General features: G+C 42.1%; 1 protein-coding gene across 1 annotated transcript in view; it reads left to right on the top strand.

Annotated features, from left to right (window-relative positions):
- Positions 1 to 26,585, top strand: part of KLHL4 (kelch like family member 4) — a 140,858-nt gene that overhangs the window by 96,298 nt on the left and 17,975 nt on the right. Inside the window, exons 3-5 of the mRNA XM_075323068.1 lie at positions 3,864 to 4,000; positions 19,691 to 19,887; positions 24,810 to 25,022. Coding sequence (XP_075179183.1) covers positions 3,864 to 4,000; positions 19,691 to 19,887; positions 24,810 to 25,022 — 547 coding nt within the window. The remainder of the gene's footprint in view (positions 1 to 3,863; positions 4,001 to 19,690; positions 19,888 to 24,809; positions 25,023 to 26,585) is intronic.

The following is a 26,585-nucleotide window of genomic DNA, read 5'->3' as shown; positions in this document are numbered from 1 at the left end:
CCAGAATTAATCAGCCATTATCACATTTTTCAATTCGGAGGAAAAATCTGTATCCATTACTGAGCTAGGAGGTGGCAGCTGGTGATGATGAGATTCTATGACAATGGGAGGAGCTAAAGAGAGAAGGAGGAGCTAGATCCCCTATCTAGATAAGAGCCCCACCCCTCCTCCCTCTTCTATCGACATAGAATCTCATCAGCACCAACCGCCATCTCTTCTCAGTTAATGGAAAGTCTTCACTGGATACAGATTTTACCTCCGAATTGAGAATTTTGATAATTGATTAATTCTGGCAGAGAAGGCAGCAGATGTCTGATCAGATATTACACAGATGCTTCTTTTCATGTGTATTCCCAGGTTCCTGCCCCCCTTTATGTCTGGATAGTTAACGTCCCCCATGATAATGACTTCCCCCCGATTCGTTGCCTCATCTATTTGCTCTATGAGGATATTTTCTGCCGTTTCCATTATATTTGGAGACTTGTAACAAACCCCTATCAGTATTTTATTATTCTTTCTCCCTCCCCTTCTCTCCACCCAAAAGGGACTCTACATTTTCATTAGCCTCACATATATTATCACGTAGAATGGGTTTTAGGGATGATTTTATATATACACCCCCCTCCCCCTTGCTTATTTGTATGGTCATATCCCTGTAAATTAACAACCTAGTCACAGTTCTCGTCTGGTCAGGTCTCCGTTATCTGCCGTGCGGTCGGGTCTCTATCATCATCTAGTAAGGTCTCTATCATCTCTCATCCAATAAGGTCTCCATTATCTGTCATCCGGTCAGGTCTCTATTATCTGTCATCCGGTCAGGTCTCCATTATCTATCATCCGGTCAGGTCTCCATTATCTGTCATCCGGTCAGGTCTCTATTATCTATCATCCAGTCAGGTCTCCATTATCTATCATCCAGTCAGGTCTCCGTTATCTATCATCCGGTCAGGTCTCCGTTATCTATCATCCGGTCAGGTCTCCATTATCTGTCATCCGGTCAGGTCTCTATTATCTGTCATCCGGTCAGGTCTCCATCATCTGTCATCCGGTCAGGTCTCCATTATCTATCATCCGGTCAGGTCTCCATTATCTATCATCCGGTCAGGTCTCCATTATCTGTCATCCGGTCAGGTCTCTATTATCTATCATCCGGTCAGGTCTCCATTATCTATCATCCGGTCAGGTCTCCGTTATCTGTCATCCGGTCAGGTCTCCATTATCTATCATCCGGTCAGGTCTCCATTATCTATCATCCGGTCAGGTCTCTATTATCTGTCATCCAGTCAGGTCTCCATTATCTATCATCCGGTCAGGTCTCCATTATCTATCATCCGGTCAGGTCTCCATTATCTGTCATCCGGTCAGGTCTCCATTATCTGTCATCCGGTCAGGTCTCCATTACCTGTCATCCGGTCAGGTCTCCATTATCTATCATCCGGTCAGGTCTCCATTATCTATCATCCGGTCAGGTCTCCATTATCTATCATCCGGTCAGGTCTCCATTATCTATCATCCGGTCAGGTCTCCGTTATCTATCATCCAGTCAGGTCTCCATTATCTGTCATCCGGTCAGGTCTCCATTATCTATCATCCGGCCAGGTCTCCGTTATCTATCATCCAGTCAGGTCTCCATTATCTGTCATCTGGTCAGGTCTCCATTATCTGTTATCTGTCATCTGGTCAGGTCTCCATTATCTATCATCCGGTCAGGTCTCCATTATCTGTCATCCGGTCAGGTCTCCATTATCTGTCATCCGGTCAGGTCTCCATTATCTGTCATCTGGTCAGGTCTCCATTATCTCTCATCCGGCCAGGTCTCCATTATCTCTCATCCGGTCAGGTCTCCATTATCTATCATCCGGCCAGGTCTCCATTATCTATCATCCGGCCAGGTCTCCATTATCTGTCATCTGGTCAGGTCTCCATTATCTGTCATCCGGTCAGGTCTCCGTTATCTATCATCCAGTCAGGTCTCCGTTATCTATCATCCAGTCAGGTCTCCGTTATCTATCATCCAGTCAGGTCTCCGTTATCTGTCATCCGGTCAGGTCTCCATTATCTATCATCCGGCCAGGTCTCCATTATCTCTCATCCGGTCAGGTCTCCATTATCTATCATCCGGCCAGGTCTCCATTATCTCTCATCCGGTCAGGTCTCCATTATCTATCATCCGGCCAGGTCTCCATTATCTATCATCCGGCCAGGTCTCCATTATCTATCATCCGGTCAGGTCTCCATTATCTGTCATCCGGTCAGGTCTCCATTATCTGTCATCCAGTCAGGTCTCCATTATCTATCATCCGGCCAGGTCTCCATTATCTGTCATCCAGTCAGGTCTCCATTATCTCTCATCCAGTCAGGTCTCCATTATCTATCATCCGGTCAGGTCTCCATTATCTCTCATCCGGTCAGGTCTCCATTATCTCTCATCCGGTCAGGTCTCCATTATCTGTCATCCAGTCAGGTCTCCATTATCTATCATCCGGTCAGGTCTCCATTATCTCTCATCCGGTCAGGTCTCCATTATCTGTCATCCAGTCAGGTCTCCATTATCTCTCATCCAGTCAGGTCTCCATTATCTATCATCCGGTCAGGTCTCCATTATCTCTCATCCGGTCAGGTCTCCATTATCTGTCATCCAGTCAGGTCTCCATTATCTATCATCCGGCCAGGTCTCCATTATCTATCATCCGGTCAGGTCTCCATTATCTGTCATCCGGCCAGGTCTCCATTATCTATCATCCGGCCAGGTCTCCATTATCCCCAACATATCAATTTTTTTCCACCAATATTAATTCCACCATCTTGTTGGTGAAGCTTCCGGCATTACTGTACATGCACTTTATATATTTCTCAATACTTCTGTTCTTGCTTAGTGTATTGTCTGTCCTCCTCCCTCCCCCTTCATGCCATCCCCAATTTCATTACTTTGGCCCAGGTCACTGTCTGCACTATCTCCCCCCCCATGTACAGTAATTATTCTCCCCTAATCTTTAGTATAAACCCTTCCGTCTATTTTCTCCCCCAGCTTAGCGGCCCCCTCCCCATTGAGGTGCAGCGCATCCTTAGCATAGAGCCTATAGACAACAGTGAAGTCACCCCCGTTCTCCGGAAACCCCAAACCCTCCTTCCTACACCAATTCCTGAGCCCCTTATTTCCCTCCCTAATCTCCGGCTGGCACGTGGCACAGGCAGGATTTCAGAAAACACCTTCCAGGTCCTGGCCTTCAGCTTACAGCCTAAGAGCCGGACATCATCCTTAAGGATCGTCCACCATACTATAACTACAAGTGCATTGTAAGAGCCTCTCACAACCCTGTATTATCCCCCAAGACCAGGGCTAATGTCAGCTCTGATTAATCGGAAAAATCAGCAATAAAATAACCAAAAAAAATCATTAGCAAAAGTTTTTCTGACTGCTGTGACGGAGGGTGGAATGTGGAAACTAAGTGGACACATTAAAAGAAACAAAAACAGAGCAAAGTAAGAGCATTGAAGCTGCACGATTATCACGGATGGGTTCTCCTGGACGGCTCGTCTCCGGACAATAAAGAGGCTGCATCGTCTGGAGTATGACGAGTATAACGAGTATGTGCTGCCGAGAACAGCAATGTGCACGGCTTTAGCCACCGCATTCTCACAAGTGATAAAAGTGAATCCCTGGACAGCTCCTTATTACTATTAAGTGATCGGTTTCTCCATCGTCCTGGGATTATGTGCAGGGGTAACAGAGTCTGCACAAACTGTGTGTCCCGTGACCCCACACATAGGGGGAATCGGGAATATTAACCAATTGTGCGCTGAGTCACATCCTCTCCTTCAATCGCATACGATGGCTGATCCCCTGTGATTTCTGCCCTTAGGTTGGTCCTCAGTGCGGTTTCAGACTACTTTGCTGCGATGTTCACGAATGATGTGCGAGAAGCTAAAGAAGAAGAGATAAAAATGGAAGGAGTGGACCCCGATGCCCTTAAATCCCTCGTGCAGTATGCTTACACAGGTACCGATCGCTGGATGCCGTGTGGTAGTCTTGCAGAATATGTCGTATATTTAGTGCTTTTACAAACAGTATAGAAAACTTACACATATGTATAGTAAACGTGAACATAAGAAACCTTAGAAAACATTTATCAGAGAAATATTCTTCTTTCTCCACTTATGAGCCACATCTCTTTTCTCCTTCTTCTGAACTCATCTATTCACTCATTAAAATCCATCCTGCTCAGGAGAAGATGGCTGGGCAGCTCATGGTGATCAGATATCCGGCTATTAGGGTGTATAGAGGGTGAGGGGAGCAGAGACGGGCAGTGGTACTGCTTGTAGTCAGGGTTTTATCTAATCCTACACCTGGATTCACAGCTACACTGCCCTCCATACCCAGGATCCATCTGAAAACAAATCGGAGACACAGCCTTTTATTACCCAGCCCCCACAGTCTCGGGGGAAAGTCATTACTTGGATCAATCAAATATTATCCCTGGACACATGTGAATCCCCACAACCATCCGCTACATCGGACATTATGCAGAATCGGCTACTCTCAAAATGCACTTTTAGTCCATTGTGAGAAAAGCAGAACACAAATGCTGTTATATTGTCCCCGTGCAGCTGCTGTCAAATGAGTGCATATTTCTCACTGCGGTGCTGGCTTCACAGCTGCACTCCTCAGTATTACTGTAGGATGCCTGACACTGCTGTCTCTCTTGTAACAGATCAGGAGACTGTGAGGCCATTGTAAAACCTTCAGTTTGCGCCTTTTGAGGTCGTCTATTGTGGATTTTGACTTTTGTTTCGGATCATTATCCATTTCTAGAAGCCATCCTCTTTTTTTTCCTTTTTCTCCACTTTTTCTGCTTCTTTTCTCCTTCAGCTCTTTTACTGATGGTGCTCTGTTTGCATCAAGAATTTGTTGAAATGTCATTGAATCCATTTTTCCCTCTACCCATAAAAATGTTCCTGGTGTCATTGGCCGCAACACAACCCCAAACAATGATTGATCCACCCCCATGCTTAATGGTTGGGGAGATATTCTTTTCTTGAAATTCTGGGCCCATTTTTCTCCACACATAGCTTTAATTATTTTTGCCAAAGAGTTTTATTTTAACCTCATCGGTCCACAAGACTTGTTTCCAGAATACATCAGGCTTGTTTAGATGTTCTTTTACAGACTTCTGATGCTGAATTTTATGGCGAGGATGCAGGAGAGGTTTTCTTCTGATGACTCTTCCATGAAGGCCATATTTGTGTAGCTGTCTCTGAACAGTAGAACAATGTACCACAACTCCAGAGTCTGCTAAATCTTCCTGAGGGTCTTTTCCAGTCATGCAGGGGCTCTGATTTGCCTCTGTAGCAATCCTACGAGCAGCTATCAAAGAAATGTTTCTTGCTCTTCCAAACCTTATCTTGACCTCCACTGTTCCTGGTAACGGCCGTTTCTTAATTATATATCAAACTGAAGAACAGACAACGTGAAAACACTTTGCTATCTTCTTATAGCCTTCTCCTGCTTTGTGGGCCTCCACCATTTTCATAATCAGAGTGCTAGGCAGCTGCTTAGGAGAACCCATGGCTGCTGTTTTTTTGACACAAGGTTAGAGGTTTTTTTTCCCTAACGATCATTGTGAACGAGCAATAACAGGCTAATTAAGGTCTAAAACCTTGGCCAAAGTTATCTGAGCACACAAATCTTCAAGGGTGCCCAAACTTTTGCATCAACCCATTTTCCTTTTTTGTAATTTTTCTAATGTAAAAGATGAAAATGATTCAGTTCTTTAGATTCCTTCATTTAAGCGACCTTTGGTAACATCATAGTCACATGATTGTGAAGTCACCAAAGGTCCTTCTTAACCAATCTTATCCTCTAAATACAAACACTGGGGTCCCTAAGAGAGTGGGGACCTGAGAAATTGTGGCGTTTGACTCCTCCTAACGCTCTCTCTGATTATAACTAGGACTTCTTTTTCAAGCATACCCCAAAAATCCTGTAAAATTATGCTAGGGCTTATTTTCGGGGTACATCTTATTTTCAGGGGAACACGTTACTTGCAGTTATGCAAAGGATCCTTGCAGCGCACAGTGCACGCGATGCGAGGATTCACAAGTCTGCAGTCACACAGTCGCCCCTTTAACATCATAGATAGCTGCAATAGAACAACTAGGAGTTATATCAATAGTTACCAGTCTGCACAATGTGGCGGCACTATGCTCTGGGGATTAAGAGAATTCTCAGCGACCCAGTTAATGCAGAACAACTAAATGAGATGGACCTGGATCCTTGGTAGCCGCCACTTTTATACTTGAAATGCAGAGAAAAATAAAAATCAGCTTTGCAGACACTTCCCCTTTAAGGCTCGTTCACCTAGAGCCGGAATATCTAAAGGAAAAGCAAAAAGATGGAAGGAACGCGAGATAGAAGAAGAGCGGCGCGAGATACATTACAGGACGCGCTCCTCCTGCGCAGATTCTGGATCAAAAATATTTCATACATCAAAGATTCGATTCAGGATCTTGTACGAGTCTCCTCGGGACCAAATCTTTGTGGATTTATATCAGTAGAAAGGACGCGGCCCGATCATTCACTACACAGAGATTAAACACAAGCCTACAGGAAAGCGAGACGAGGCTCAACGCACCCGCCGAAAATCACACAGGACAAGCGCCCAAATTATGCAAAACAGGACCCGAAAAACACACCTGCAAACTACAGAGAAAGACTTACAGCTCCAGCACCAAGTATCACAGGGGTCTTCAGCAGTCCTATGTAACACCACAGATAACACAGTGACATCTCTGAGTACAGATAATGTAGTAGATGTCACCTGCAGTCCTATGTAACACCACAGATAACACAGTGATATCTCTCTGAGTACAGATAATGTAGTAGATGTCACCTGCAGTCCTATGTAACACCACAGATAACACAGTGATATATCTCTGAGTACAGATAATGTAGTAGATGTCACCTGCAGTCCTATGTAACACCACAGATAACACAGTGATATATCTCTGAGTACAGATAATGTAGTAGATGTCACCTGCAGTCCTATGTAACACCACAGATAACACAGGGATATCTCTGAATACAGATAATGTAGTAGGTGTCACCTGCAGTCCTATGTAACACCACAGATAACACAGTGATATCTCTGAGTACAGAATATGTAGTAGATGTCACCTGCAGTCCTATGTAACACCACAGATAACACAGTGATATCTCTGAGTACAGATAATGTAGTAGATGTCACCTGCAGTCCTATGTAACACCACAGATAACACAGTGACATCTCTGAGTACAGATAATGTAGTAGATATCACCTGCAGTCCTATGTAACACCACAGATAACACAGTGATATCTCTGAGTACAGATAATGTAGTAGATGTCACCTGCAGTCCTATGTAACACCACAGATAACACGGTGATATCTGAGTACAGATAATGTAGTAGATGTCACCTGCAGTCCTATGTAACACCACAGATAACACAGTGATATCTCTGTGAGTACAGATAATGTAGTAGATATCATCTGCAGTCCTATGTAACACCACAGATAACACAGTGATATCTCTGTGAGTACAGATAATGTAGTAGATGTCACCTGCAGTCCTATGTAACACCACAGATAACACAGTGATATCTCTGTGAGTACAGATAATGTAGTAGATGTCACCTGCAGTCCTATGTAACACCACAGATAACACAGTGATATCTCTGTGAGTACAGATAATGTAGTAGATGTCACCTGCAGTCCTATGTAACACCACAGATAACACAGTGATATCTCTGAGTACAGATAATGAAGTAGATGTCACCTGCAGTCCTAGGTAACACCACAGATAACACAGTGATATCTCTGTGAGTACAGATAATGTAGTAGATGTCACCTGCAGTCCTATGTAACACCACAGATAACACAGTGATATCTGAGTACAGATAATGTAGTAGATATCACCTGCAGTCCTATGTAACACCACAGATAACACGGTGATATCTCTCTGAGTACAGATTATGTAGTAGATGTCACCTGCAGTCCTATGTAACACCACAGATAACACAGTGATATCTCTGAGAGTACAGATAATGTAGTAGATGTCTCCTGCAGTCCTATGTAACACCACAGATAACACAGTGATATCTCTGAGAGTACAGATAATGTAGTAGATGTCACCTGCAGTCCTATGTAACACCACAGATAACACAGTGATATCTCTGAGAGTACAGATAATGTAGTAGATGTAACCTGCAGTCCTATGTAACACCACAGATAACACAGTGATATCTCTCTGAGTACAGATAATGAAGTAGATGTCACCTGCAGTCCTATGTAACACCACAGATAACACAGTGATATCTCTGAATACAGATAATGTAGTAGATGTCACCTGCAGTCCTATGTAACACCACAGATAACACAGTGATATATCTCTGAGTACAGATAATGTAGTAGATGTCACCTGCAGTCCTATGTAACACCACAGATAACACAGTGACATCTCTCTGAGTACAGATAATGTAGTAGATATCACCTGCAGTCCTATGTAACAACACAGATAACACAGTGATATCTCTGAGTACAGATACTGTAGTAGATATCACCTGCAGTCCTATGTAACACCACAGATAACACAGTGACATCTCTCTGAGTAGATAATGTAGTAGATGTCACCTGCAGTCCTATGTAACACCACAGATAACACAGTGATATCTCTGTGAGTACAGATAATGAAGTAGATGTCACCTGCAGTCCTATGTAACACCACAGATAACACAGTAATATCTCTCTGAATACAGATAATGCAGTAGATGTCACCTGCAGTCCTATGTAACACCACAGATAACACAGTGATATCTCTGTGAGTACAGCTAATGTAGTAGATGTCACCTGCAGTCCTATGTAACACCACAGATAACACAGTGATATCTCTGTGAGTACAGATAATGTAGTAGATATCATCTGCAGTCCTATGTAACACCACAGATAACACAGTGATATCTCTGTGAGTACAGATAATGTAGTAGATGTCACCTGCAGTCCTATGTAACACCACAGATAACACAGTGATATCTCTGTGAGTACAGATAATGTAGTAGATGTCACCTGCAGTCCTATGTAACACCACAGATAACACAGTGACATCTCTCTGAGTACAGATAATGTAGTAGATATCACCTGCAGTCCTATGTAACAACACAGATAACACAGTGATATCTCTGAGTACAGATACTGTAGTAGATATCACCTGCAGTCCTATGTAACACCACAGATAACACAGTGACATCTCTCTGAGTAGATAATGTAGTAGATATCACCTGCAGTCCTATGTAACACCACAGATAACACAGTGATATCTCTGAGAGTACAGATAATGTAGTAGATGTCACCTGCAGTCCTATGTAACACCACAGATAACACAGTGATATCTCTCTGAATACAGATAATGTAGTAGATGTCTCCTGCAGTCCTATGTAACACCACAGATAACACAGTGATATCTCTGTGAGTACAGATAATGAAGTAGATGTCACCTGCAGTCCTATGTAACACCACAGATAACACAGTGATATCTCTCTGAATACAGATAATGTAGTAGATGTCTCCTGCAGTCCTATGTAACACCACAGATAACACAGTGATATCTCTGAGAGTACAGATAATGTAGTAGATGTCACCTGCAGTCCTATGTAACACCACAGATAACACAGTGATATCTCTCTGAATACAGATAATGTAGTAGATGTCTCCTGCAGTCCTATGTAACACCACAGATAACACAGTGATATCTCTGTGAGTACAGATAATGAAGTAGATGTCACCTGCAGTCCTATGTAACACCACAGATAACACAGTGACATCTCTCTGAGTACAGATAATGTAGTAGATATCACCTGCAGTCCTATGTAACAACACAGATAACACAGTGATATCTCTGAGTACAGATACTGTAGTAGATATCACCTGCAGTCCTATGTAACACCACAGATAACACAGTGACATCTCTCTGAGTAGATAATGTAGTAGATATCACCTGCAGTCCTATGTAACACCACAGATAACACAGTGATATCTCTGAGAGTACAGATAATGTAGTAGATGTCACCTGCAGTCCTATGTAACACCACAGATAACACAGTAATATCTCTGTGAGTACAGATAATGAAGTAGATGTCACCTGCAGTCCTAGGTAACACCACAGATAACACAGTAATATCTCTGTGAGTACAGATAATGAAGTAGATGTCACCTGCAGTCCTAGGTAACACCACAGATAACACAGTGATATCTCTGTGAGTACAGATAATGAAGTAGATGTCACCTGCAGTCCTATGTAACACCACAGATAACACAGTAATATCTCTCTGAATACAGATAATGCAGTAGATGTCACCTGCAGTCCTATGTAACACCACAGATAACACAGTGATATCTCTGTGAGTACAGCTAATGTAGTAGATGTCACCTGCAGTCCTATGTAACACCACAGATAACACAGTGATATCTCTGTGAGTACAGATAATGTAGTAGATATCATCTGCAGTCCTATGTAACACCACAGATAACACAGTGATATCTCTGTGAGTACAGATAATGTAGTAGATGTCACCTGCAGTCCTATGTAACACCACAGATAACACAGTGATATCTCTGTGAGTACAGATAATGTAGTAGATGTCACCTGCAGTCCTATGTAACACCACAGATAACACAGTGATATCTCTGTGAGTACAGATAATGTAGTAGATGTCACCTGCAGTCCTATGTAACACCACAGATAACACAGTGATATCTCTGTGAGTACAGATAATGAAGTAGATGTCACCTGCAGTCCTAGGTAACACCACAGATAACACAGTGATATCTCTGTGAGTACAGATAATGTAGTAGATGTCACCTGCAGTCCTATGTAACACCACAGATAACACAGTGATATCTCTGTGAGTACAGATAATGAAGTAGATGTCACCTGCAGTCCTATGTAACACCACAGATAACACAGTAATATCTCTCTGAATACAGATAATGCAGTAGATGTCACCTGCAGTCCTATGTAACACCACAGATAACACAGTGATATCTCTGTGAGTACAGCTAATGTAGTAGATGTCACCTGCAGTCCTATGTAACACCACAGATAACACAGTGATATCTCTGTGAGTACAGATAATGTAGTAGATATCATCTGCAGTCCTATGTAACACCACAGATAACACAGTGATATCTCTGTGAGTACAGATAATGTAGTAGATGTCACCTGCAGTCCTATGTAACACCACAGATAACACAGTGATATCTCTGTGAGTACAGATAATGTAGTAGATGTCACCTGCAGTCCTATGTAACACCATAGATAACACAGTGATATCTCGGAGTACAGATAATGTAGTAGATGTCACCTGCAGTCCTATGTAACACCACAGATAACACAGTGATATCTCTGTGAGTACAGATAATGTAGTAGATGTCACCTGCAGTCCTATGTAACACCACAGATAACAGTGATATCTCTGAGCACAGATAATGCAGTAGATGTCACCTGCAGTCCTATGTAACACCACAGATAACACAGTGATATCTCTGTGAGTACAGATAATGTAGTAGATGTCTCCTGCAGTCCTATGTAACACCACAGATAACACAGTGATATCTCTGTGAGTACAGATAATGTAGTAGATGTCACCTGCAGTCCTATGTAACACCACAGATAACACAGTGATATCTCTGTGAGTACAGATACTGTAGTAGATGTCACCTGCAGTCCTATGTAACACCACAGATAACACAGTGATATCTCTCGGAGTACAGATAATGTAGTAGATGTCACCTGCAGTCCTATGTAACACCACAGATAACACAGTGATATCTCTGTGAGTACAGATAATGTAGTAGATGTCACCTGCAGTCCTATGTAACACCACAGATAACACAGTAATATCTCTCTGAATACAGATAATGCAGTAGATGTCACCTGCAGTCCTATGTAACACCACAGATAACACAGTGATATCTCTGTGAGTACAGATAATGTAGTAGATGTCACCTGCAGTCCTATGTAACACCATAGATAACACAGTGATATCTCTGTGAGTACAGATAATGTAGTAGATATCATCTGCAGTCCTATGTAACACCACAGATAACACAGTGATATCTCTGTGAGTACAGATAATGCAGTAGATGTCACCTGCAGTCCTATGTAACACCACAGATAACATAGTGATATCTCTGAGTGCAGATAATGTAGTAGATGTCACCTGCAGTCCTATGTAACACCACAGATAACACAGTGATATCTCTGTGAGTACAGATAATGCAGTAGATGTCACCTGCAGTCCTATGTAACACCACAGATAACAGTGATATCTCTGAGTACAGATAATGCAGTAGATGTCACCTGCAGTCCTATGTAACACCACAGATAACACAGTGATATCTCTGTGAGTACAGATAATGAAGTAGATGTCACCTGCAGTCCTAGGTAACACCACAGATAACACAGTGATATCTCGGAGTACAGCTAATGTAGTAGATGTCACCTGCAGTCCTATGTAACACCACAGATAACACAGTGATATCTCTGAGTACAGATAATGCAGTAGATGTCACCTGCAGTCCTATGTAACACCACAGATAACAGTGATATCTCTGAGTACAGATAATGCAGTAGATGTCACCTGCAGTCCTATGTAACACCACAGATAACACAGTGATATCTCTGTGAGTACAGATAATGTAGTAGATGTCACCTGCAGTCCTATGTAACACCACAGATAACACAGTGATATCTCTCGGAGTACAGATAATGTAGTAGATATCATCTGCAGTCCTATGTAACACCACAGATAACACAGTGATGTCTCTGTGAGTACAGATAATGTAGTAGATGTCACCTGCAGTCCTATGTAACACCACAGATAACACAGTGATATCTCTGAGTACAGATAATGTAGTAGATGTCCCCTGCAGTCCTATGTAACACCACAGATAACACAGTGATATCTCTGTGAGTACAGATAATGTAGTAGATGTCACCTGCAGTCCTATGTAACACCACAGATAACACAGTGATATCTCTGAGTACAGATAATGTAGTAGATGTCACCTGCAGTCCTATGTAACACCACAGATAACACAGTGATATCTCTGAGTACAGATAATGTAGTAGATGTCACCTGTAGTCCTATGTAACACCACAGATAACACAGTGATATCTCTGTGAGTACAGATAATGCAGTAGATGTCACCTGCAGTCCTATGTAACACCACAGATAACACAGTGATATCTCTGTGAGTACAGATAATGTAGTAGATGTCACCTGCAGTCCTATGTAACACCACAGATAACACAGTGATATCTCTGTGAGTACAGATAATGCAGTAGATGTCTCCTGCAGTCCTATGTAACACCGCCTGTGACACACATTACAGATAATATAAGCTGTCAGGTTCAGTCTTCTCGTCATCTCTCAGTTCTCTCCTCCTTTCACCTTCACAGTCTCGTGGTTATAATAACTGCAGATCGTCACCTCTACTTTTCTTCGCCATCATTTTCTTTCTTATTTAGTCTTTGATTCCGAGAGGTTTTTTTTTTTTATCTATAAATCTAAATCTCGGCAGTTTTTTCCTCGGCTGAGACCCCACAGGACAACTCTCACCTTCTGGAGGCTTCACACATTCCCTCTTGTGATAAAGAGATTTTCTTACACATAGAAATTGCTGCTTCTTGTTCCTCAGAGCAGAAGACGATGAGAAAACATCTTAAGAAGAGGTCAAAGGAGGGACAAGAGGAAACCGCGGCCGTCACTAGTATAGTGTCCGAATCAAGCAGCATTAAATATAAACATACGCAGAGAAAGATTGTATACGAGGCTTATTATGTGATCGAGAAGGAGAATCCGACAACGTAACAATAAAACAATGCAACATTGTATCAAATCACAATCATCAGCAAATACTGGAAAAGGAGGAGAGCCGGGGTTTATCTGCTTATTGGATATTCTCTAAAATACTAATGATATAAAACTACTATGAGACCATGTTTAATATAAAAAATATAATAATAATAATAATAATAATAATAAAAAATAATAATAAATAATAATACAAAGCACAAAATAATATAACCACAACAATCGTATAATGCAAAAACAATAATGAAAGCAATTATTGCAATCCTTATGATAGTAAGATTATGTAGTATATGTAGTATAAGTATGATTATGTAGTATAATTTGTGTGCTCAGATAACTTTGACCAAAGTTCCAGACCTTAATTAACCTTTTAGTGCTGTAGGCTCGTTTACTCTTATCATTGTAAAAGGCCAGTGATGTAAATTTCACAGCTTTATAAAAACCAGCCTCCTCTAACCTTCTGAACAAAAACAGCAGCCATGGGTTCTGTTAAGCAGCTGCCTAGCACTCTGAAAATTAAAATGGTGGAGGCCCACAAAGCAGGAGAAGGCTATAAGAAGATAGCAAAGAGTTTTCAAGTTGCCCTTTTGTCAATTCAAAATGTAATTAAAAAATGGCAGATACCAGGAACAGTGGAGGTGAAGATAAGGTCTGGAAGATCAAGCAAAGTTTCTATGAGAGCTGCTCGTAGGATTGCTTGAGACAAATTAGAGCCCCTGCTTGACTGCAAAAGACCTTCAGGAAGATTCAGCAGATTCTGGAGTTTTGGTAAAACAATTACTTGAAAGTAGCAGCATGTTGGTCACTATACATCAGAACTGAGACGTGTAACTGTGAATTCCGCACTGAGGTGACTTAAAACACTTACTAGAAAGCAGCTGCACATTGTGTCTTTCTGACCATGTCCTGCTCCCTCCCCCATATACTTTAATTGGCAGCTGTAAATTGATTCCTCAGTGAATTGGTTGTCCATTTTGTCTTAGGGAAAACTAATGTTACCAGTTTGGTCAGTGATGACTTTAAGAAGCAGGGGAGTAAAAGTGGCTCATAAGTGAAGAAAAGTATCAGAATTCTCCTATGTTATATTCACTTGTACTATTGATTAGAAGTTTTCAGATATGGCTTGTACTCTCGTGCCTGCGCACTGCCACTGCCGTTGTTTCTCTTTCTCTGGGCATTGGCGTCACGTTTCTTCTGTGTTGGCTCCAGCGAGTCACCGGAACTAACAATCCCTGTGTTCACTGAGGAACAGAAGAGGTGAACCCCCGACGTCCATCCTCCACCTGCTGAGTAAGCACGTCATTTCACCTGACTGCACCTTTTCTGTGCCCCGGAGAACACTGGGAGCAGAAGCCGATGTGACTCACCGGCGCCTGCGCAGAAGAAACATGGAGCCAATGCCGAAAGAAAGGTGGAAAACTGGAGAAGAACGACGGCAGTGCGCAGGCGCGAGATTACAAAGCGACAACCCAACATCAACATCACGCGGACACAGTGACGCTATAGGAGGCGATACATAGGATAATGAAGTTATGGAGTTATCTTCTGGGCAGCGTCCTCCCCATAGCCTGGAAGAGTTTTAGTTATAAAAACTGATAAACGAAGATTTATCCACAACAAGGCGTCTGATATACGGCAGACAGGCAGGACACTGTTCAGCGGTCTATATCCTGTATGCTGATAGTAAAAGGTAACAGGTCAAAATTGGTGACAGATTCCCTTTAAGTCATCTGCATAGAACGACATTGTAAGGCCGCGGCTTTCTGTGGCAAGAATGACAATGTAAGGTGGCGGGATGAGACGTCTACATGACGGACCTCGTGTGTGGTTCATACACCGCTCCGGAGGCTCCTGTAATAGACACACGAGGGTCGACACTATCGAACCGCAGCAGAATCACAGAGTCCAGCTCCTGATCTCCATATAAATGCACAGACGACGAGCCCAAACACCGACACATTTCACAGGGCAAGAGCCGCAATCTGCAGATACAATGGAGGCAGCCTGATCATTCCTATTATAATGCGGCCAGATGTGGAGGCAGAGGCTGCATTCATCCGTCCGTCAGCGGCTGACGCTCTCTTTTATGGAGATTACATCTGTGAATTAGGATGCATGCAGGGGATGAGGCCTTCTGACCGATGGAGGCAGTGCCAAATGTCAGCGCCGCGCTCAGAATAAAGAAGTAGCACAGAACGGAGCATTGTGCGATGGTCTGCCGCAGCCCGAGAGAAGAGACCGCCACAAACCGGAGAGACGAGACCGCCACAAACCGGAGAGAAGAGACCGCCGCAAACCGGAGAGAAGAGACCGCCAGAAACCGAAGAGAAGAGACCGCCGCAAACCAGAGAGACGAGACCGCCGCAAACCGGAGAGACGAGACCGCCACAAACCGGATAGACGAGACCGCTACAAACCGGAGAGAAGAGACCGCCAGAAACCGAAGAGAAGAGACCGCCGCAAACCAGAGAGACGAGACCGCCGCAAACCGGAGAGACGAGACCGCCACAAACCGGATAGACAAGACCGCTACAAACCGGAGAGAAGAGACCGCCGCAAACCGGAGAGACGAGACCGCCGCAAACCGGAGAAACGAGACCGCCGCAAACCGGAGAGACGAGACCGCCACAAACCGGAGAGAAGAGACCGCCGCAAACCGGAGAGAAGAGACCGCCGCAAACCGGAGAGAAGAGATCGCCGCAAACCGGAGAGAAGAGATCGCCGCAAACCGGAGAGACGAGACCGCCACAAACCGGAGAGACGAGACCGCCACAAACCGGAGAGAAGAGACCGCCGCAAACCGGAGAGAAGAGACCGCCAGAAACCGAAGAGAAGAGACCGCCGCAAACCAGAGAGACGAGACCGCCGCAAACCAGAGAGACGAGACCGCCACAAACCGGAGAGAAGAGACCGCCGCAAACCGGAGAGACGAGACTGCCACAAACCGGAGAGAAGAGACCGCCACAAACCGGAGAGAAGAGACCGCCACAAACCGGAGAGAAGAGACCGCCGCAAACCGGAGAGACGAGACCGCCGCAAACCGGAGAGACGAGACCGCCACAAACCGGAGAGACGAGACCGCCACAAACCGGAGAGACGAGACCGCCACAAACCGGAGAGAAGAGACCGCCGCAAACCGGAGAGAAGAGACCGCCGCAAACCGGAGAGACGAGACCGCCACAAACCGGAGACACGAGACCGCCACAAACCGGAGAGAAGAGACCGCCACAAACCGGAGAGACGAGACCGCCACAAACCGGAGAGACGAGACCGCCACAAACCGGACAGAAGAGATCGCCGCAAACCGGAGAGACGAGACCGCCACAAACCGGAGAGAAGAGACCGCCGCAAACTGGAGAGGCTGGAGCCAGGAGTTCACACAGTATGGATTGAATTTATCAACTGCAGATAGATTTTTTAAGTCTTTTTTTGATTTTTGTCTTGTGGCATTTATTGATTTTTTTTGTATTCATTAACATGGCTCACAAATTTTATACTTAAAGACAAAAGTAAAGAGCATTTTGTTAACTATTTTTGGGACACAAAGTTCGAACGTTCTGATCAAATGTATCTTAATTTTTGCAAAAATTTCTTAAATGCATTAAATTAATCCAAAAAGGGGACGGGAGAACATTTGTACAAAAAAACTAGCAATTTTTTTTTTTTTTTTAATAGTAGCATTTGATGAATCAACAAAAAACTACCCTCTTCAACATTGAAAATTCAACACCAAGAAGGGGAAATCCCAGAATGGAGACGTTACTGATCTGCAAATGCTGGAAACAAATCCATCTGTGTTATATTCTGGAGCTGCCCTGTACGAGATGAGGACTTTCTTATACACTACTATTATAGGTATAGTAAAGTAGCCATGCGCTACGCAATGAAACCACCTACAGCGCCACCTGGTGGAAAACAGCGGAGTTAGGATTTTTATCTCAAAAACGGAACGAGATAGAGAAAAATGGTGAATTATAAAGTTGTAGGGCATCATCAATTCAATACGAATCGGCACCTTGCACAGAAATGCTATGATTAGAACGTGTAAAACTCACAAGGCTGCGGACGTGAAGCGACACCTCATGGAGACCTTCCTACAAGTCATTGGGTATGGGGCTGTGTGGAGTGGCCTCCGCTCACCTGACCTGACCCCATTGGACTTCTTTCTGTGAGGTTACATCAAACAGCAGGTGTATGAGACCCCTCCACCAACATTGTAGGACCTACGACCACGTATCACAGATGCTTGTGCAAACGTCACCTACCATATTACACAACGTGCAGCAAGATACAGTATGCTGTGCAGAGTCCAGATGTGCATTGCAGCAAGATACAGTATGCTGTGCAGAGTCCAGATGTGCATTGCAGCAAGATACAGTATGCTGTGCAGAGGCCAGATGTGCATTGCAGCAAGATACAGTATGCTGTGCAGAGGCCAGATGTGCATTGCAGGAAGATACAGTATGCTGTGCAGAGGCCAGATGTGCATTGCAGCAAGATACAGTATGCTGTGCAGAGTCCAGATGTGCATTGCAGCAAGATACAGTATGCTGTGCAGAGCCCAGATGTGCATTGCAGCAAGATACAGTATGCTGTGCAGAGTCAAGATGTGCATTGCAGCAAGATACAGTATGCTGTGCAGAGTCAAGATGTGCATTGCAGCAAGATACAGTATGCTGTGCAGAGTCCAGATGTGCATTGCAGCAAGATACAGTATGCTGTGCAGAGTCCAGATGTGCATTGCAGCCACATACAGTATGCTGTGCAGAGTCCAGATGTGCATTGCAGCCATATACAGTATGCTGTGCAGAGGCTAGATGTGCATTGCAGCTGACGGGGGCCACTAATGAGCGCGATATGCGTGACCAGCATTCAATGTTTTGGGGGGGGTTATGGGTTTAATATCACAGCATTTCTGTATGCAAGGTGTCGATTCTTATTGAATTGATGATGCCCTACGACTTTATAATTCACTTTTTTCCTCTATCTCGTTCCGTTTTCGAGATAAAAATGCTAACTCCGTTTTCCACCAGGTGGCGCTATAGGTGGTTTCATTGCGTAGCGCATGGCTACTTTACTATACCTAGACACCACTTCTATGCCTATAGCTGCCGCCGTTCTCAAGTTAATGGCGGTGGACAGGATATGGGTGGACACACTGTATACAGTCATGTCATGTGCAATTCCTGGAATATACCTTAAAGGGAACGGGTCACCTATAAATTAACCTGCAGATATGGGGTTACCCTACAGATCAATAACATTTGTGTCCTGCCCGGCACAAACATTGAAGCATGCTGCTTGGAAGAAAATAACTTTTATCCTCCCGGCAGCGTTCAGGTTTCAGTCACGGTGTTGGAGCTGGTTCAGGTTCAGTCACCACTGTTTGTATGGAGAACGGTGGCTGTATCTGTGTCGCCTGCACTGACTGACAGCTGGTTATAATGCAGAGCGGCTGTGTCACTGTGGGGGGTGGTTATGGCTGCCACTCTCCATATACAGATCGGTGACTGAACCTGCTGTGGCGTCGCCTCCATGACTAGATCTCGGCAGTCCTTTTTCTCCCGGCAGTGGTGTTCAATATGAAGGCACCGGGCACAATTCAAATGCTATTAACCTGCAGATTATCTGCAGGGTAAAAGCGCTTTTACATGTGACAGGTTCCCTTTAAGCCTTTTTCATGGCACCAGAGAAGAGAATACAACTATATTGCTTTGTCCTGACACTTAACAGAAACTAGAAATGTGAATATATGTAAACACATCGTGTTCTTTTTTTCATTTCAGGTATTTTAGAACTTAAGGAAGACACCATAGAAAGTTTGTTGGCTGCTGCTTGTCTTCTTCAGCTCTCCCAAGTTATAGAAGTTTGCTGCAACTTTCTTATGAAACAGCTTCATCCCTCTAACTGCCTGGGGATTCGGTCATTTGGCGATGCACAGGGTTGTGTGGAGCTTTTGAAGGTGGCTCACAGCTACACTATGGTAATATTCTGGTAGAACTTGCATTGAGTGTGTGAATTCAGTATTGTGCATTTAATGGGGATTAAGAAATGTCCTATTCCTGGTAGAGAGTGGGACCGCCATGGGGTCATGAGTCACCCCATTAAGATTTTTGGCCTTTATAATGTGCACATAATAGGTTTGTAACTAATTAGTATGTGTCAAACAGTGTGCCAGCTACTAACACATGTTCTGCAACTAACATACTTTTAAATCATTTTACAAGCTGTCTGGGAATATAAAGGTTATGGCTAAAATTAAGAAAAAAGTGCCTATTATTTTACCTGCGCTCAATTATGAAGGCATAATACATAAGACAACACAACTGTTGTGACATAAGCAGAACGGCAGCATACATTGTTATCTTTTACTGAGAGCTTGATACAATGTATCAGTGCAGATATAATGCTTTAGTCCAGAGTTCAAGCAAAGAGAATAATCTGCTGCATCGAGCAAATCTAAAAACTCAGCTTTATGAGCAGGACCAGGTTTAGGATAGTCAGCCTATTGCTGCAAATAAGAAGCCTCCCATTTACCGACAGAAAGCAGAGAAATGCTATTTGGAATCTAGAAGGTTGGACGGTGAACAGGGAATACATTTTTGCTTGAAAACACACATGTGAATGTTTGTGCTGTGATGCTTGTGATACACTGGGCTCCTCTCTACGTCTTCAGAGGAGGAGGGTGGAGGGGGGGAACCTTAGAAGAAATGCCATTACTGTACACTAGTTTGCCAGATACACTTGGCCGCCACATGCCCTCCTCCTTGTTAACATCCATTATAAAAGGAGGAAGTGAAATCCTTTTGAAATGGAAAAACCTAGTTCCTTGTATCAGACAGAGACGCATGTGACGGAGGGAGATCGGATGACGCTTCCTGCCTCCTATCTCCAGACACTTCACAGACATCTGCTTGTTTATCCTGGATCGTTAAAATTAGCAACTTGTCAAAAACACACAGAAAAGATTGTCACAACAGGTCTGTGAATAGGCGTTGTAAGGATACCTAAGAAAAAACAGTGATATACAGCGGCATGTAAAAATATGGGCACCCGTGGTCACAATTACTGTTATTGTGAATAGTTTAAGAGAATCTGTCAGCAGGTTTTTGCTACCTCGTCTGAGAGCAGCATGATGTAGGCAAAGAGACTCTGAATCCAACTATGTTTAACTTAAATTACTGGCTGCTGCCATTCTGACACAATCAAAGGTCTTAGTTTTAACCATGTAGCAGAGCCCAGAGAGCTGTCCATACCCACACCAGGCTCTCTATAGAGATTGTACATGGACAGTGAGGTGTCAATCACAGGAGGGGGTGTGCTGGACTGCCCTCCACATGACATTGTAGTCCAGTAATGATAATCACCAGGTGATAAAGCCTTTAGAGTAAAGTAAAGAATAGCACACAGCCTGATAGGAGAGGCATAACTGGTCTTTGTTTTTAAACCATACAGCATGCTGTCCTCCGTTTACATAGCAAAAACCTGCTGACATTACTTTTAAGCAAGCTGAAGATGAAATTATCTGTAAAAGGCAGAAAGTTACAGATGACACATTTCATTTATATTTTACACAACCCCAAAAAATATTTTCATCTTTTACATTTTAAAAAATTACATAAAAGGGAAATGGGCTGTTTGGGCACCCTTGTAGATTTGTGTGCTCAGAGAAGTTTGATCAAGGTTTCAGACCTTAATTATCAGGTTATGGTTATGTCTTGTTCACAGTCATCGTTGGGAAAGGCCGGTGATACAAATTTTACAGCTTTATAAAACCCAGCCTCCTCAAAGCTTGTGCCAAAAAACAGCAGCCATGAGTTCTTCTAAGCAGCAAATCAGATCCCCTGCCTGACTGCAAAAGACCTTCTGGAAGATTTAACAGACTCTGGAGTTGTGTTACATTGTTCTACTGTTCAGAGACACCTGCACAAATGTGGCCTTCATGGAGGAGTCATCAGCAAAAAACCTCTCCTGTGTCTTCACCAGAAAATTCAGCTTCAGAAGTCTGCAAAATAACATCTAAACAAGACTGATGTATTCTGGAAACAAGTCTTGTGGACAGATGAGGTTAAAATAGAACTCTGGCCACAATAATGAAAAGTATGTGAAAAGGAAAAAAGGGCACAGAATTTCAGGAAAGGGATATCTCAACAACCATTAAGCATGGGGGTGGCTCAATCATGCTTTGGAGTTTTGTTGCAGCCACTGGCAAGGGGAACATTTCATGGGTAGAGGGAAGAATGGATTCAATGAAATGTTAACAATTTATTGATGCAAACATAACACTATCTGTAAAAAAGCTGAAGGAGAAAAGAGGGGAGAAAAGAGGGGAGAAAAGAGGCTGGCTTCAACAAATGTATAATGATCCTAAATACAAGTCATAAATAATCCACAAGAGACTACCACAAAAGGCAAAAGCTGAAGGTTTTACAATGGCTTCACAGTCTCCTGATCTGCACTTCATTGAAAATCTGCGGCTAGACCTCAAAAGAAAAGTGCATGCAAGACAAGCCAGGAATCTCACAGAACTGAAAGACGTCTCCAAGGAAGAATGGATGACAATCCTCAAACTACAGAAAGTGTTTAGAAGGTGTGATACTTGCCAAAGAGGGTACTAACTATGCAGGGTGCCCAAACTTTTGCATCGGCCCATTTTACTTTTTTGTTAATTTTAACATGTAAAAGATTCCTTTCTTGCCAAAAATACAAAGGAAATGTGTTATCTTTAACTTTATGCCTTTTACAGATCATTTCATCTTCAACTTACTTAACGGGTCATAATAAGTCATTTTGACCAGGGGTGTGGAAAATTTTATATGCCACTGTATGATTCATACAGAAATAGAGCCTGCAGTCCTATGTAACATAAAAAATAACAGATATCTCTGAGTACAGATAATGTAGTAGATGTCCCCTGCAGTCCTATGTAACATCAAAAATAACAGAGATATCTCTGAGTACAGATAATGTAGTAGATGTCACCTGCAGTCCTATGTAACACCACAGATAACACAGTGATATCTCTGAGTACAGATAATGTAGTAGATGTCCCCTGCAGTCCTATGTAACACCACAGATAACACAGTGATATCTCTGAGTACAGATAATGTAGTAGATGTCACCTGCAGTCCTATGTAACACCACAGATAACACAGTGATATCTCTCTGAGTACAGATAATGTAGTAGATGTCACCTGCAGTCCTATGTAACACCACAGATAACACAGTGATATCTCTGAGTACAGATAATGTAGTAGATGTCACCTGCAGTCCTATGTAACACCACAGATAACTCAGTGATATCTCTGAGTACAGATAATGTAGTAGATGTCACCTGCAGTCCTATGTAACACCACAGATAACTCAGTGATATCTCTGAGTACAGATAATGTAGTAGATGTCCCCTGCAGTCCTATGTAACACCACAGATAACACAGTGATATCTCTGAGTACAGATAATGTAGTAGCTGTAACCTGCAGTCCTATGTAACACCACAGATAACACAGTGATATCTCTGAGTACAGATAATGTAGTAGATGTCACCTGCAGTCCTATGTAACACCACAGATAACACAGTGATATCTCTGAGTACAGATAATGTAGTAGATGTCTCCTGCAGTCCTATGTAACACCATAGATAACACAGTGATATCTGAGCACGCATAATATAGTAAATGCCACCTGCAGTCCTATGTAATTATATAAGCTCATTTATGTACTGTATGTAAACATAAGCTATGATGATACAGTTATAGTAAACAATCCCCCCATGTATTATAAACATGTGAATTTGACCGGACAGACAGTTCACGTTTCCGCCGTTGTGCAGAAACTCCCGGCAGCAGACAATGATAATATTTAGATACATTTCATCTGTAATGTAACGTGTGACATGTGCAGCATCATCCCTGTACAGAGACTCGAGCGCAGGAGCTGACAATGTGACAATGGGATAATTCATCGCTGCGGTGTAGAGGAGCCGCACACGGGGATTTACAACATAAATACAAATATTAGGACCACCTCAGCCCTGCACATGCCGATAAAATAACAAGAGCCTGGTCATCTCCGGAATTCAGCACTGGACTAAATGGAGACTGAGCTGAGAATATGGACTTAAAAAAGGACATGGGCCAAGTGCAGCTGATGGCGGTGAAAGTGGAGAGTATTAGACCATATGACGCAAAAAGCTTCACTGAGTCACGGACTTACTGTAATTCACTTGTTTTATAGTTCTTTTTCACCATGGTAATGTACCGCACCAACTATACCAGAAATGATCACTCTATAATTAGGTAGTGAATGATATAAGTCAGAGTGTTATTGTTACAGCAATAAATTGTTAAAACAGCTCTTCACTGTAGGCTAAAAAGAGCTACTATAATACTGCTCCCTATGTACAAGAATATAACTACTATAATACTGCTCCTATGTACAAGAATATAACTACTATAATACTACCCCTATGTACAGGAATATATCTCCTATAATACTGCTCCCTATGTACAAGAATATAACTACTATAATACTGCCCCCTATGTACAAGAATATAACTACTATAATTTTACTTACGTTTTTAGAAAAATTTGGATCCATTTAAAAAAATATTATTTATGTTCAACATCTAGATGGAAATTGAAATGTTTAGCTTCTCTTTGTTAGTAAGTTTCCTGTTTGTCGTCTGCTCTTTATATGAAGTTTGTTTTTATGAAAACATTTCTACTAATTGTTCAATTTTACATTTTAGTTTAAATTCATTTTACTTTATGTCCTTATTTTTGTTTCTAGTAAAGCAGAACTGTTACTTGTCATTATTGGACTTGTGAAAAATCTCGTTATTCAGATGTGGAATTGGTAAATTCTCATTCTTATTTTATGCCACATCATATTTATTTCATTTCCAGGAACATTTTATTGAAGTCATTCGTAATCAGGAATTTCTGCTCCTGCCGGCGAATGAAATTGCCAAACTGCTGTCAAGTGACGATATCAATGTCCCAGACGAGGAAACCATTTTCCAGGCATTAATGCAGTGGGTGAAACACGATGTACAGATGCGGCAGAGGGACCTCGGCATGCTCCTCTCCTATATCAGATTACCACTGCTCCCTCCCCAGGTGGGTGGTAAAACTATCTTTTTTTTGCTAAAATAAACATTTGCTTATTTAGTAAAATATACAATATAACAAAAATATAACTGATATAATACTGCCCCTATGTACAAGAATATAACTACTATAATACTGCTCCTATGTACAAGAATACAACTACTATAATACTGCCCCTATGTACAAGAATATAACTACTATAATACTGCCCCTATGTACAAGAATATAACTACTATAATACTACTCCTATGTACAAGAATACAACTACTATAATACTGCTCCTATGTACAAGAATACAACTACTATAATACTGCCCCTATGTACAAGAATACAACTACTATAATACTGCCCCTATGTACAAGAATATAACTACTATAATACTGCCCCTATGTACAAGAATACAACTACTATAATACTGCTCCTATGTACAAGAATACAACTACTATAATACCGCTCCTATGTACAAGAATATAACTACTATAATACTGCTCCTATATACAAGAATATAACTATTATAATACTGCCCCTATGTACAAGAATACAACAACTATAATACTGCCCCTATGTACAAGAATATAGCTACTATAATACTGTCCCTATGTATCAGAATATAACTGCTATAATATTGCCCCTATGTACAAGGATATAAATACTATAATACTGCCTCCTATGTACAAGAATATAACTACTATAATACTGCCCCTATGTATCAGAATATAACTACTATAATACTGCCCCTATGTACAAGAATATAACTACTATAATACTGCTCCTATGTACAAGAATATAACTACTATAATACTGACCCCTATGTACAAGAATATAACTACTATAATACTGACCCGTATGTACAAGAATATAACTACTATAATACTGCCCCTATGTACAAGAATATAACTACTATAATACTGACCCCTATGTATCAGAATATAACTACTATAATACTGCCCCTATATACAAGAATATAACTACTATAATACTGACTCCTATGTACAAGAATATAACTACTATAATACTGACCCCTATGTACAAGAATATAACTACTATAATACTGCCCCTATGTACAAGAATATAACTACTATAATAGTGACCCCTATGTACAAGAATATAACTACTATAATACTGCCCCTATGTATAAGAATATAACTACTATAATACTGCCCCTATGTACAAGAATATAACTACTATAATAGTGACCCCTATGTACAAGAATATAACTACTATAATACTGCCCCTATGTACAAGAATATAACTACTATAATACTGCCCCTATGTACAAGAATATAACTACTATAATAGTGACCCCTATGTACAGGAATATAACTACTATAATACTGCCCCTATGTACAAGAATATAACTACTATAATAGTGACCCCTATGTACAAGAATATAACTACTATAATACTGCCCCTATGTATAAGAATATATCTACTATAATACTGACCCCTATGTACAAGAATATAACTACTATAATACTGCTCCCTATGTACAAGAATATAACTACTATAATACTGCCTCTTAGATAGAACAAATGTAACCCATATAATGCTGCGCTTCTGTGAAGCAGCATA

Source organism: Anomaloglossus baeobatrachus, chromosome 9, assembly GCF_048569485.1.
Source record: "Anomaloglossus baeobatrachus isolate aAnoBae1 chromosome 9, aAnoBae1.hap1, whole genome shotgun sequence".
Taxonomy (NCBI): domain Eukaryota; kingdom Metazoa; phylum Chordata; class Amphibia; order Anura; family Aromobatidae; genus Anomaloglossus; species Anomaloglossus baeobatrachus.
Note: the sequence above shows the minus strand (reverse complement) of the source record. Positions and strands in the feature narration are given on the sequence as shown.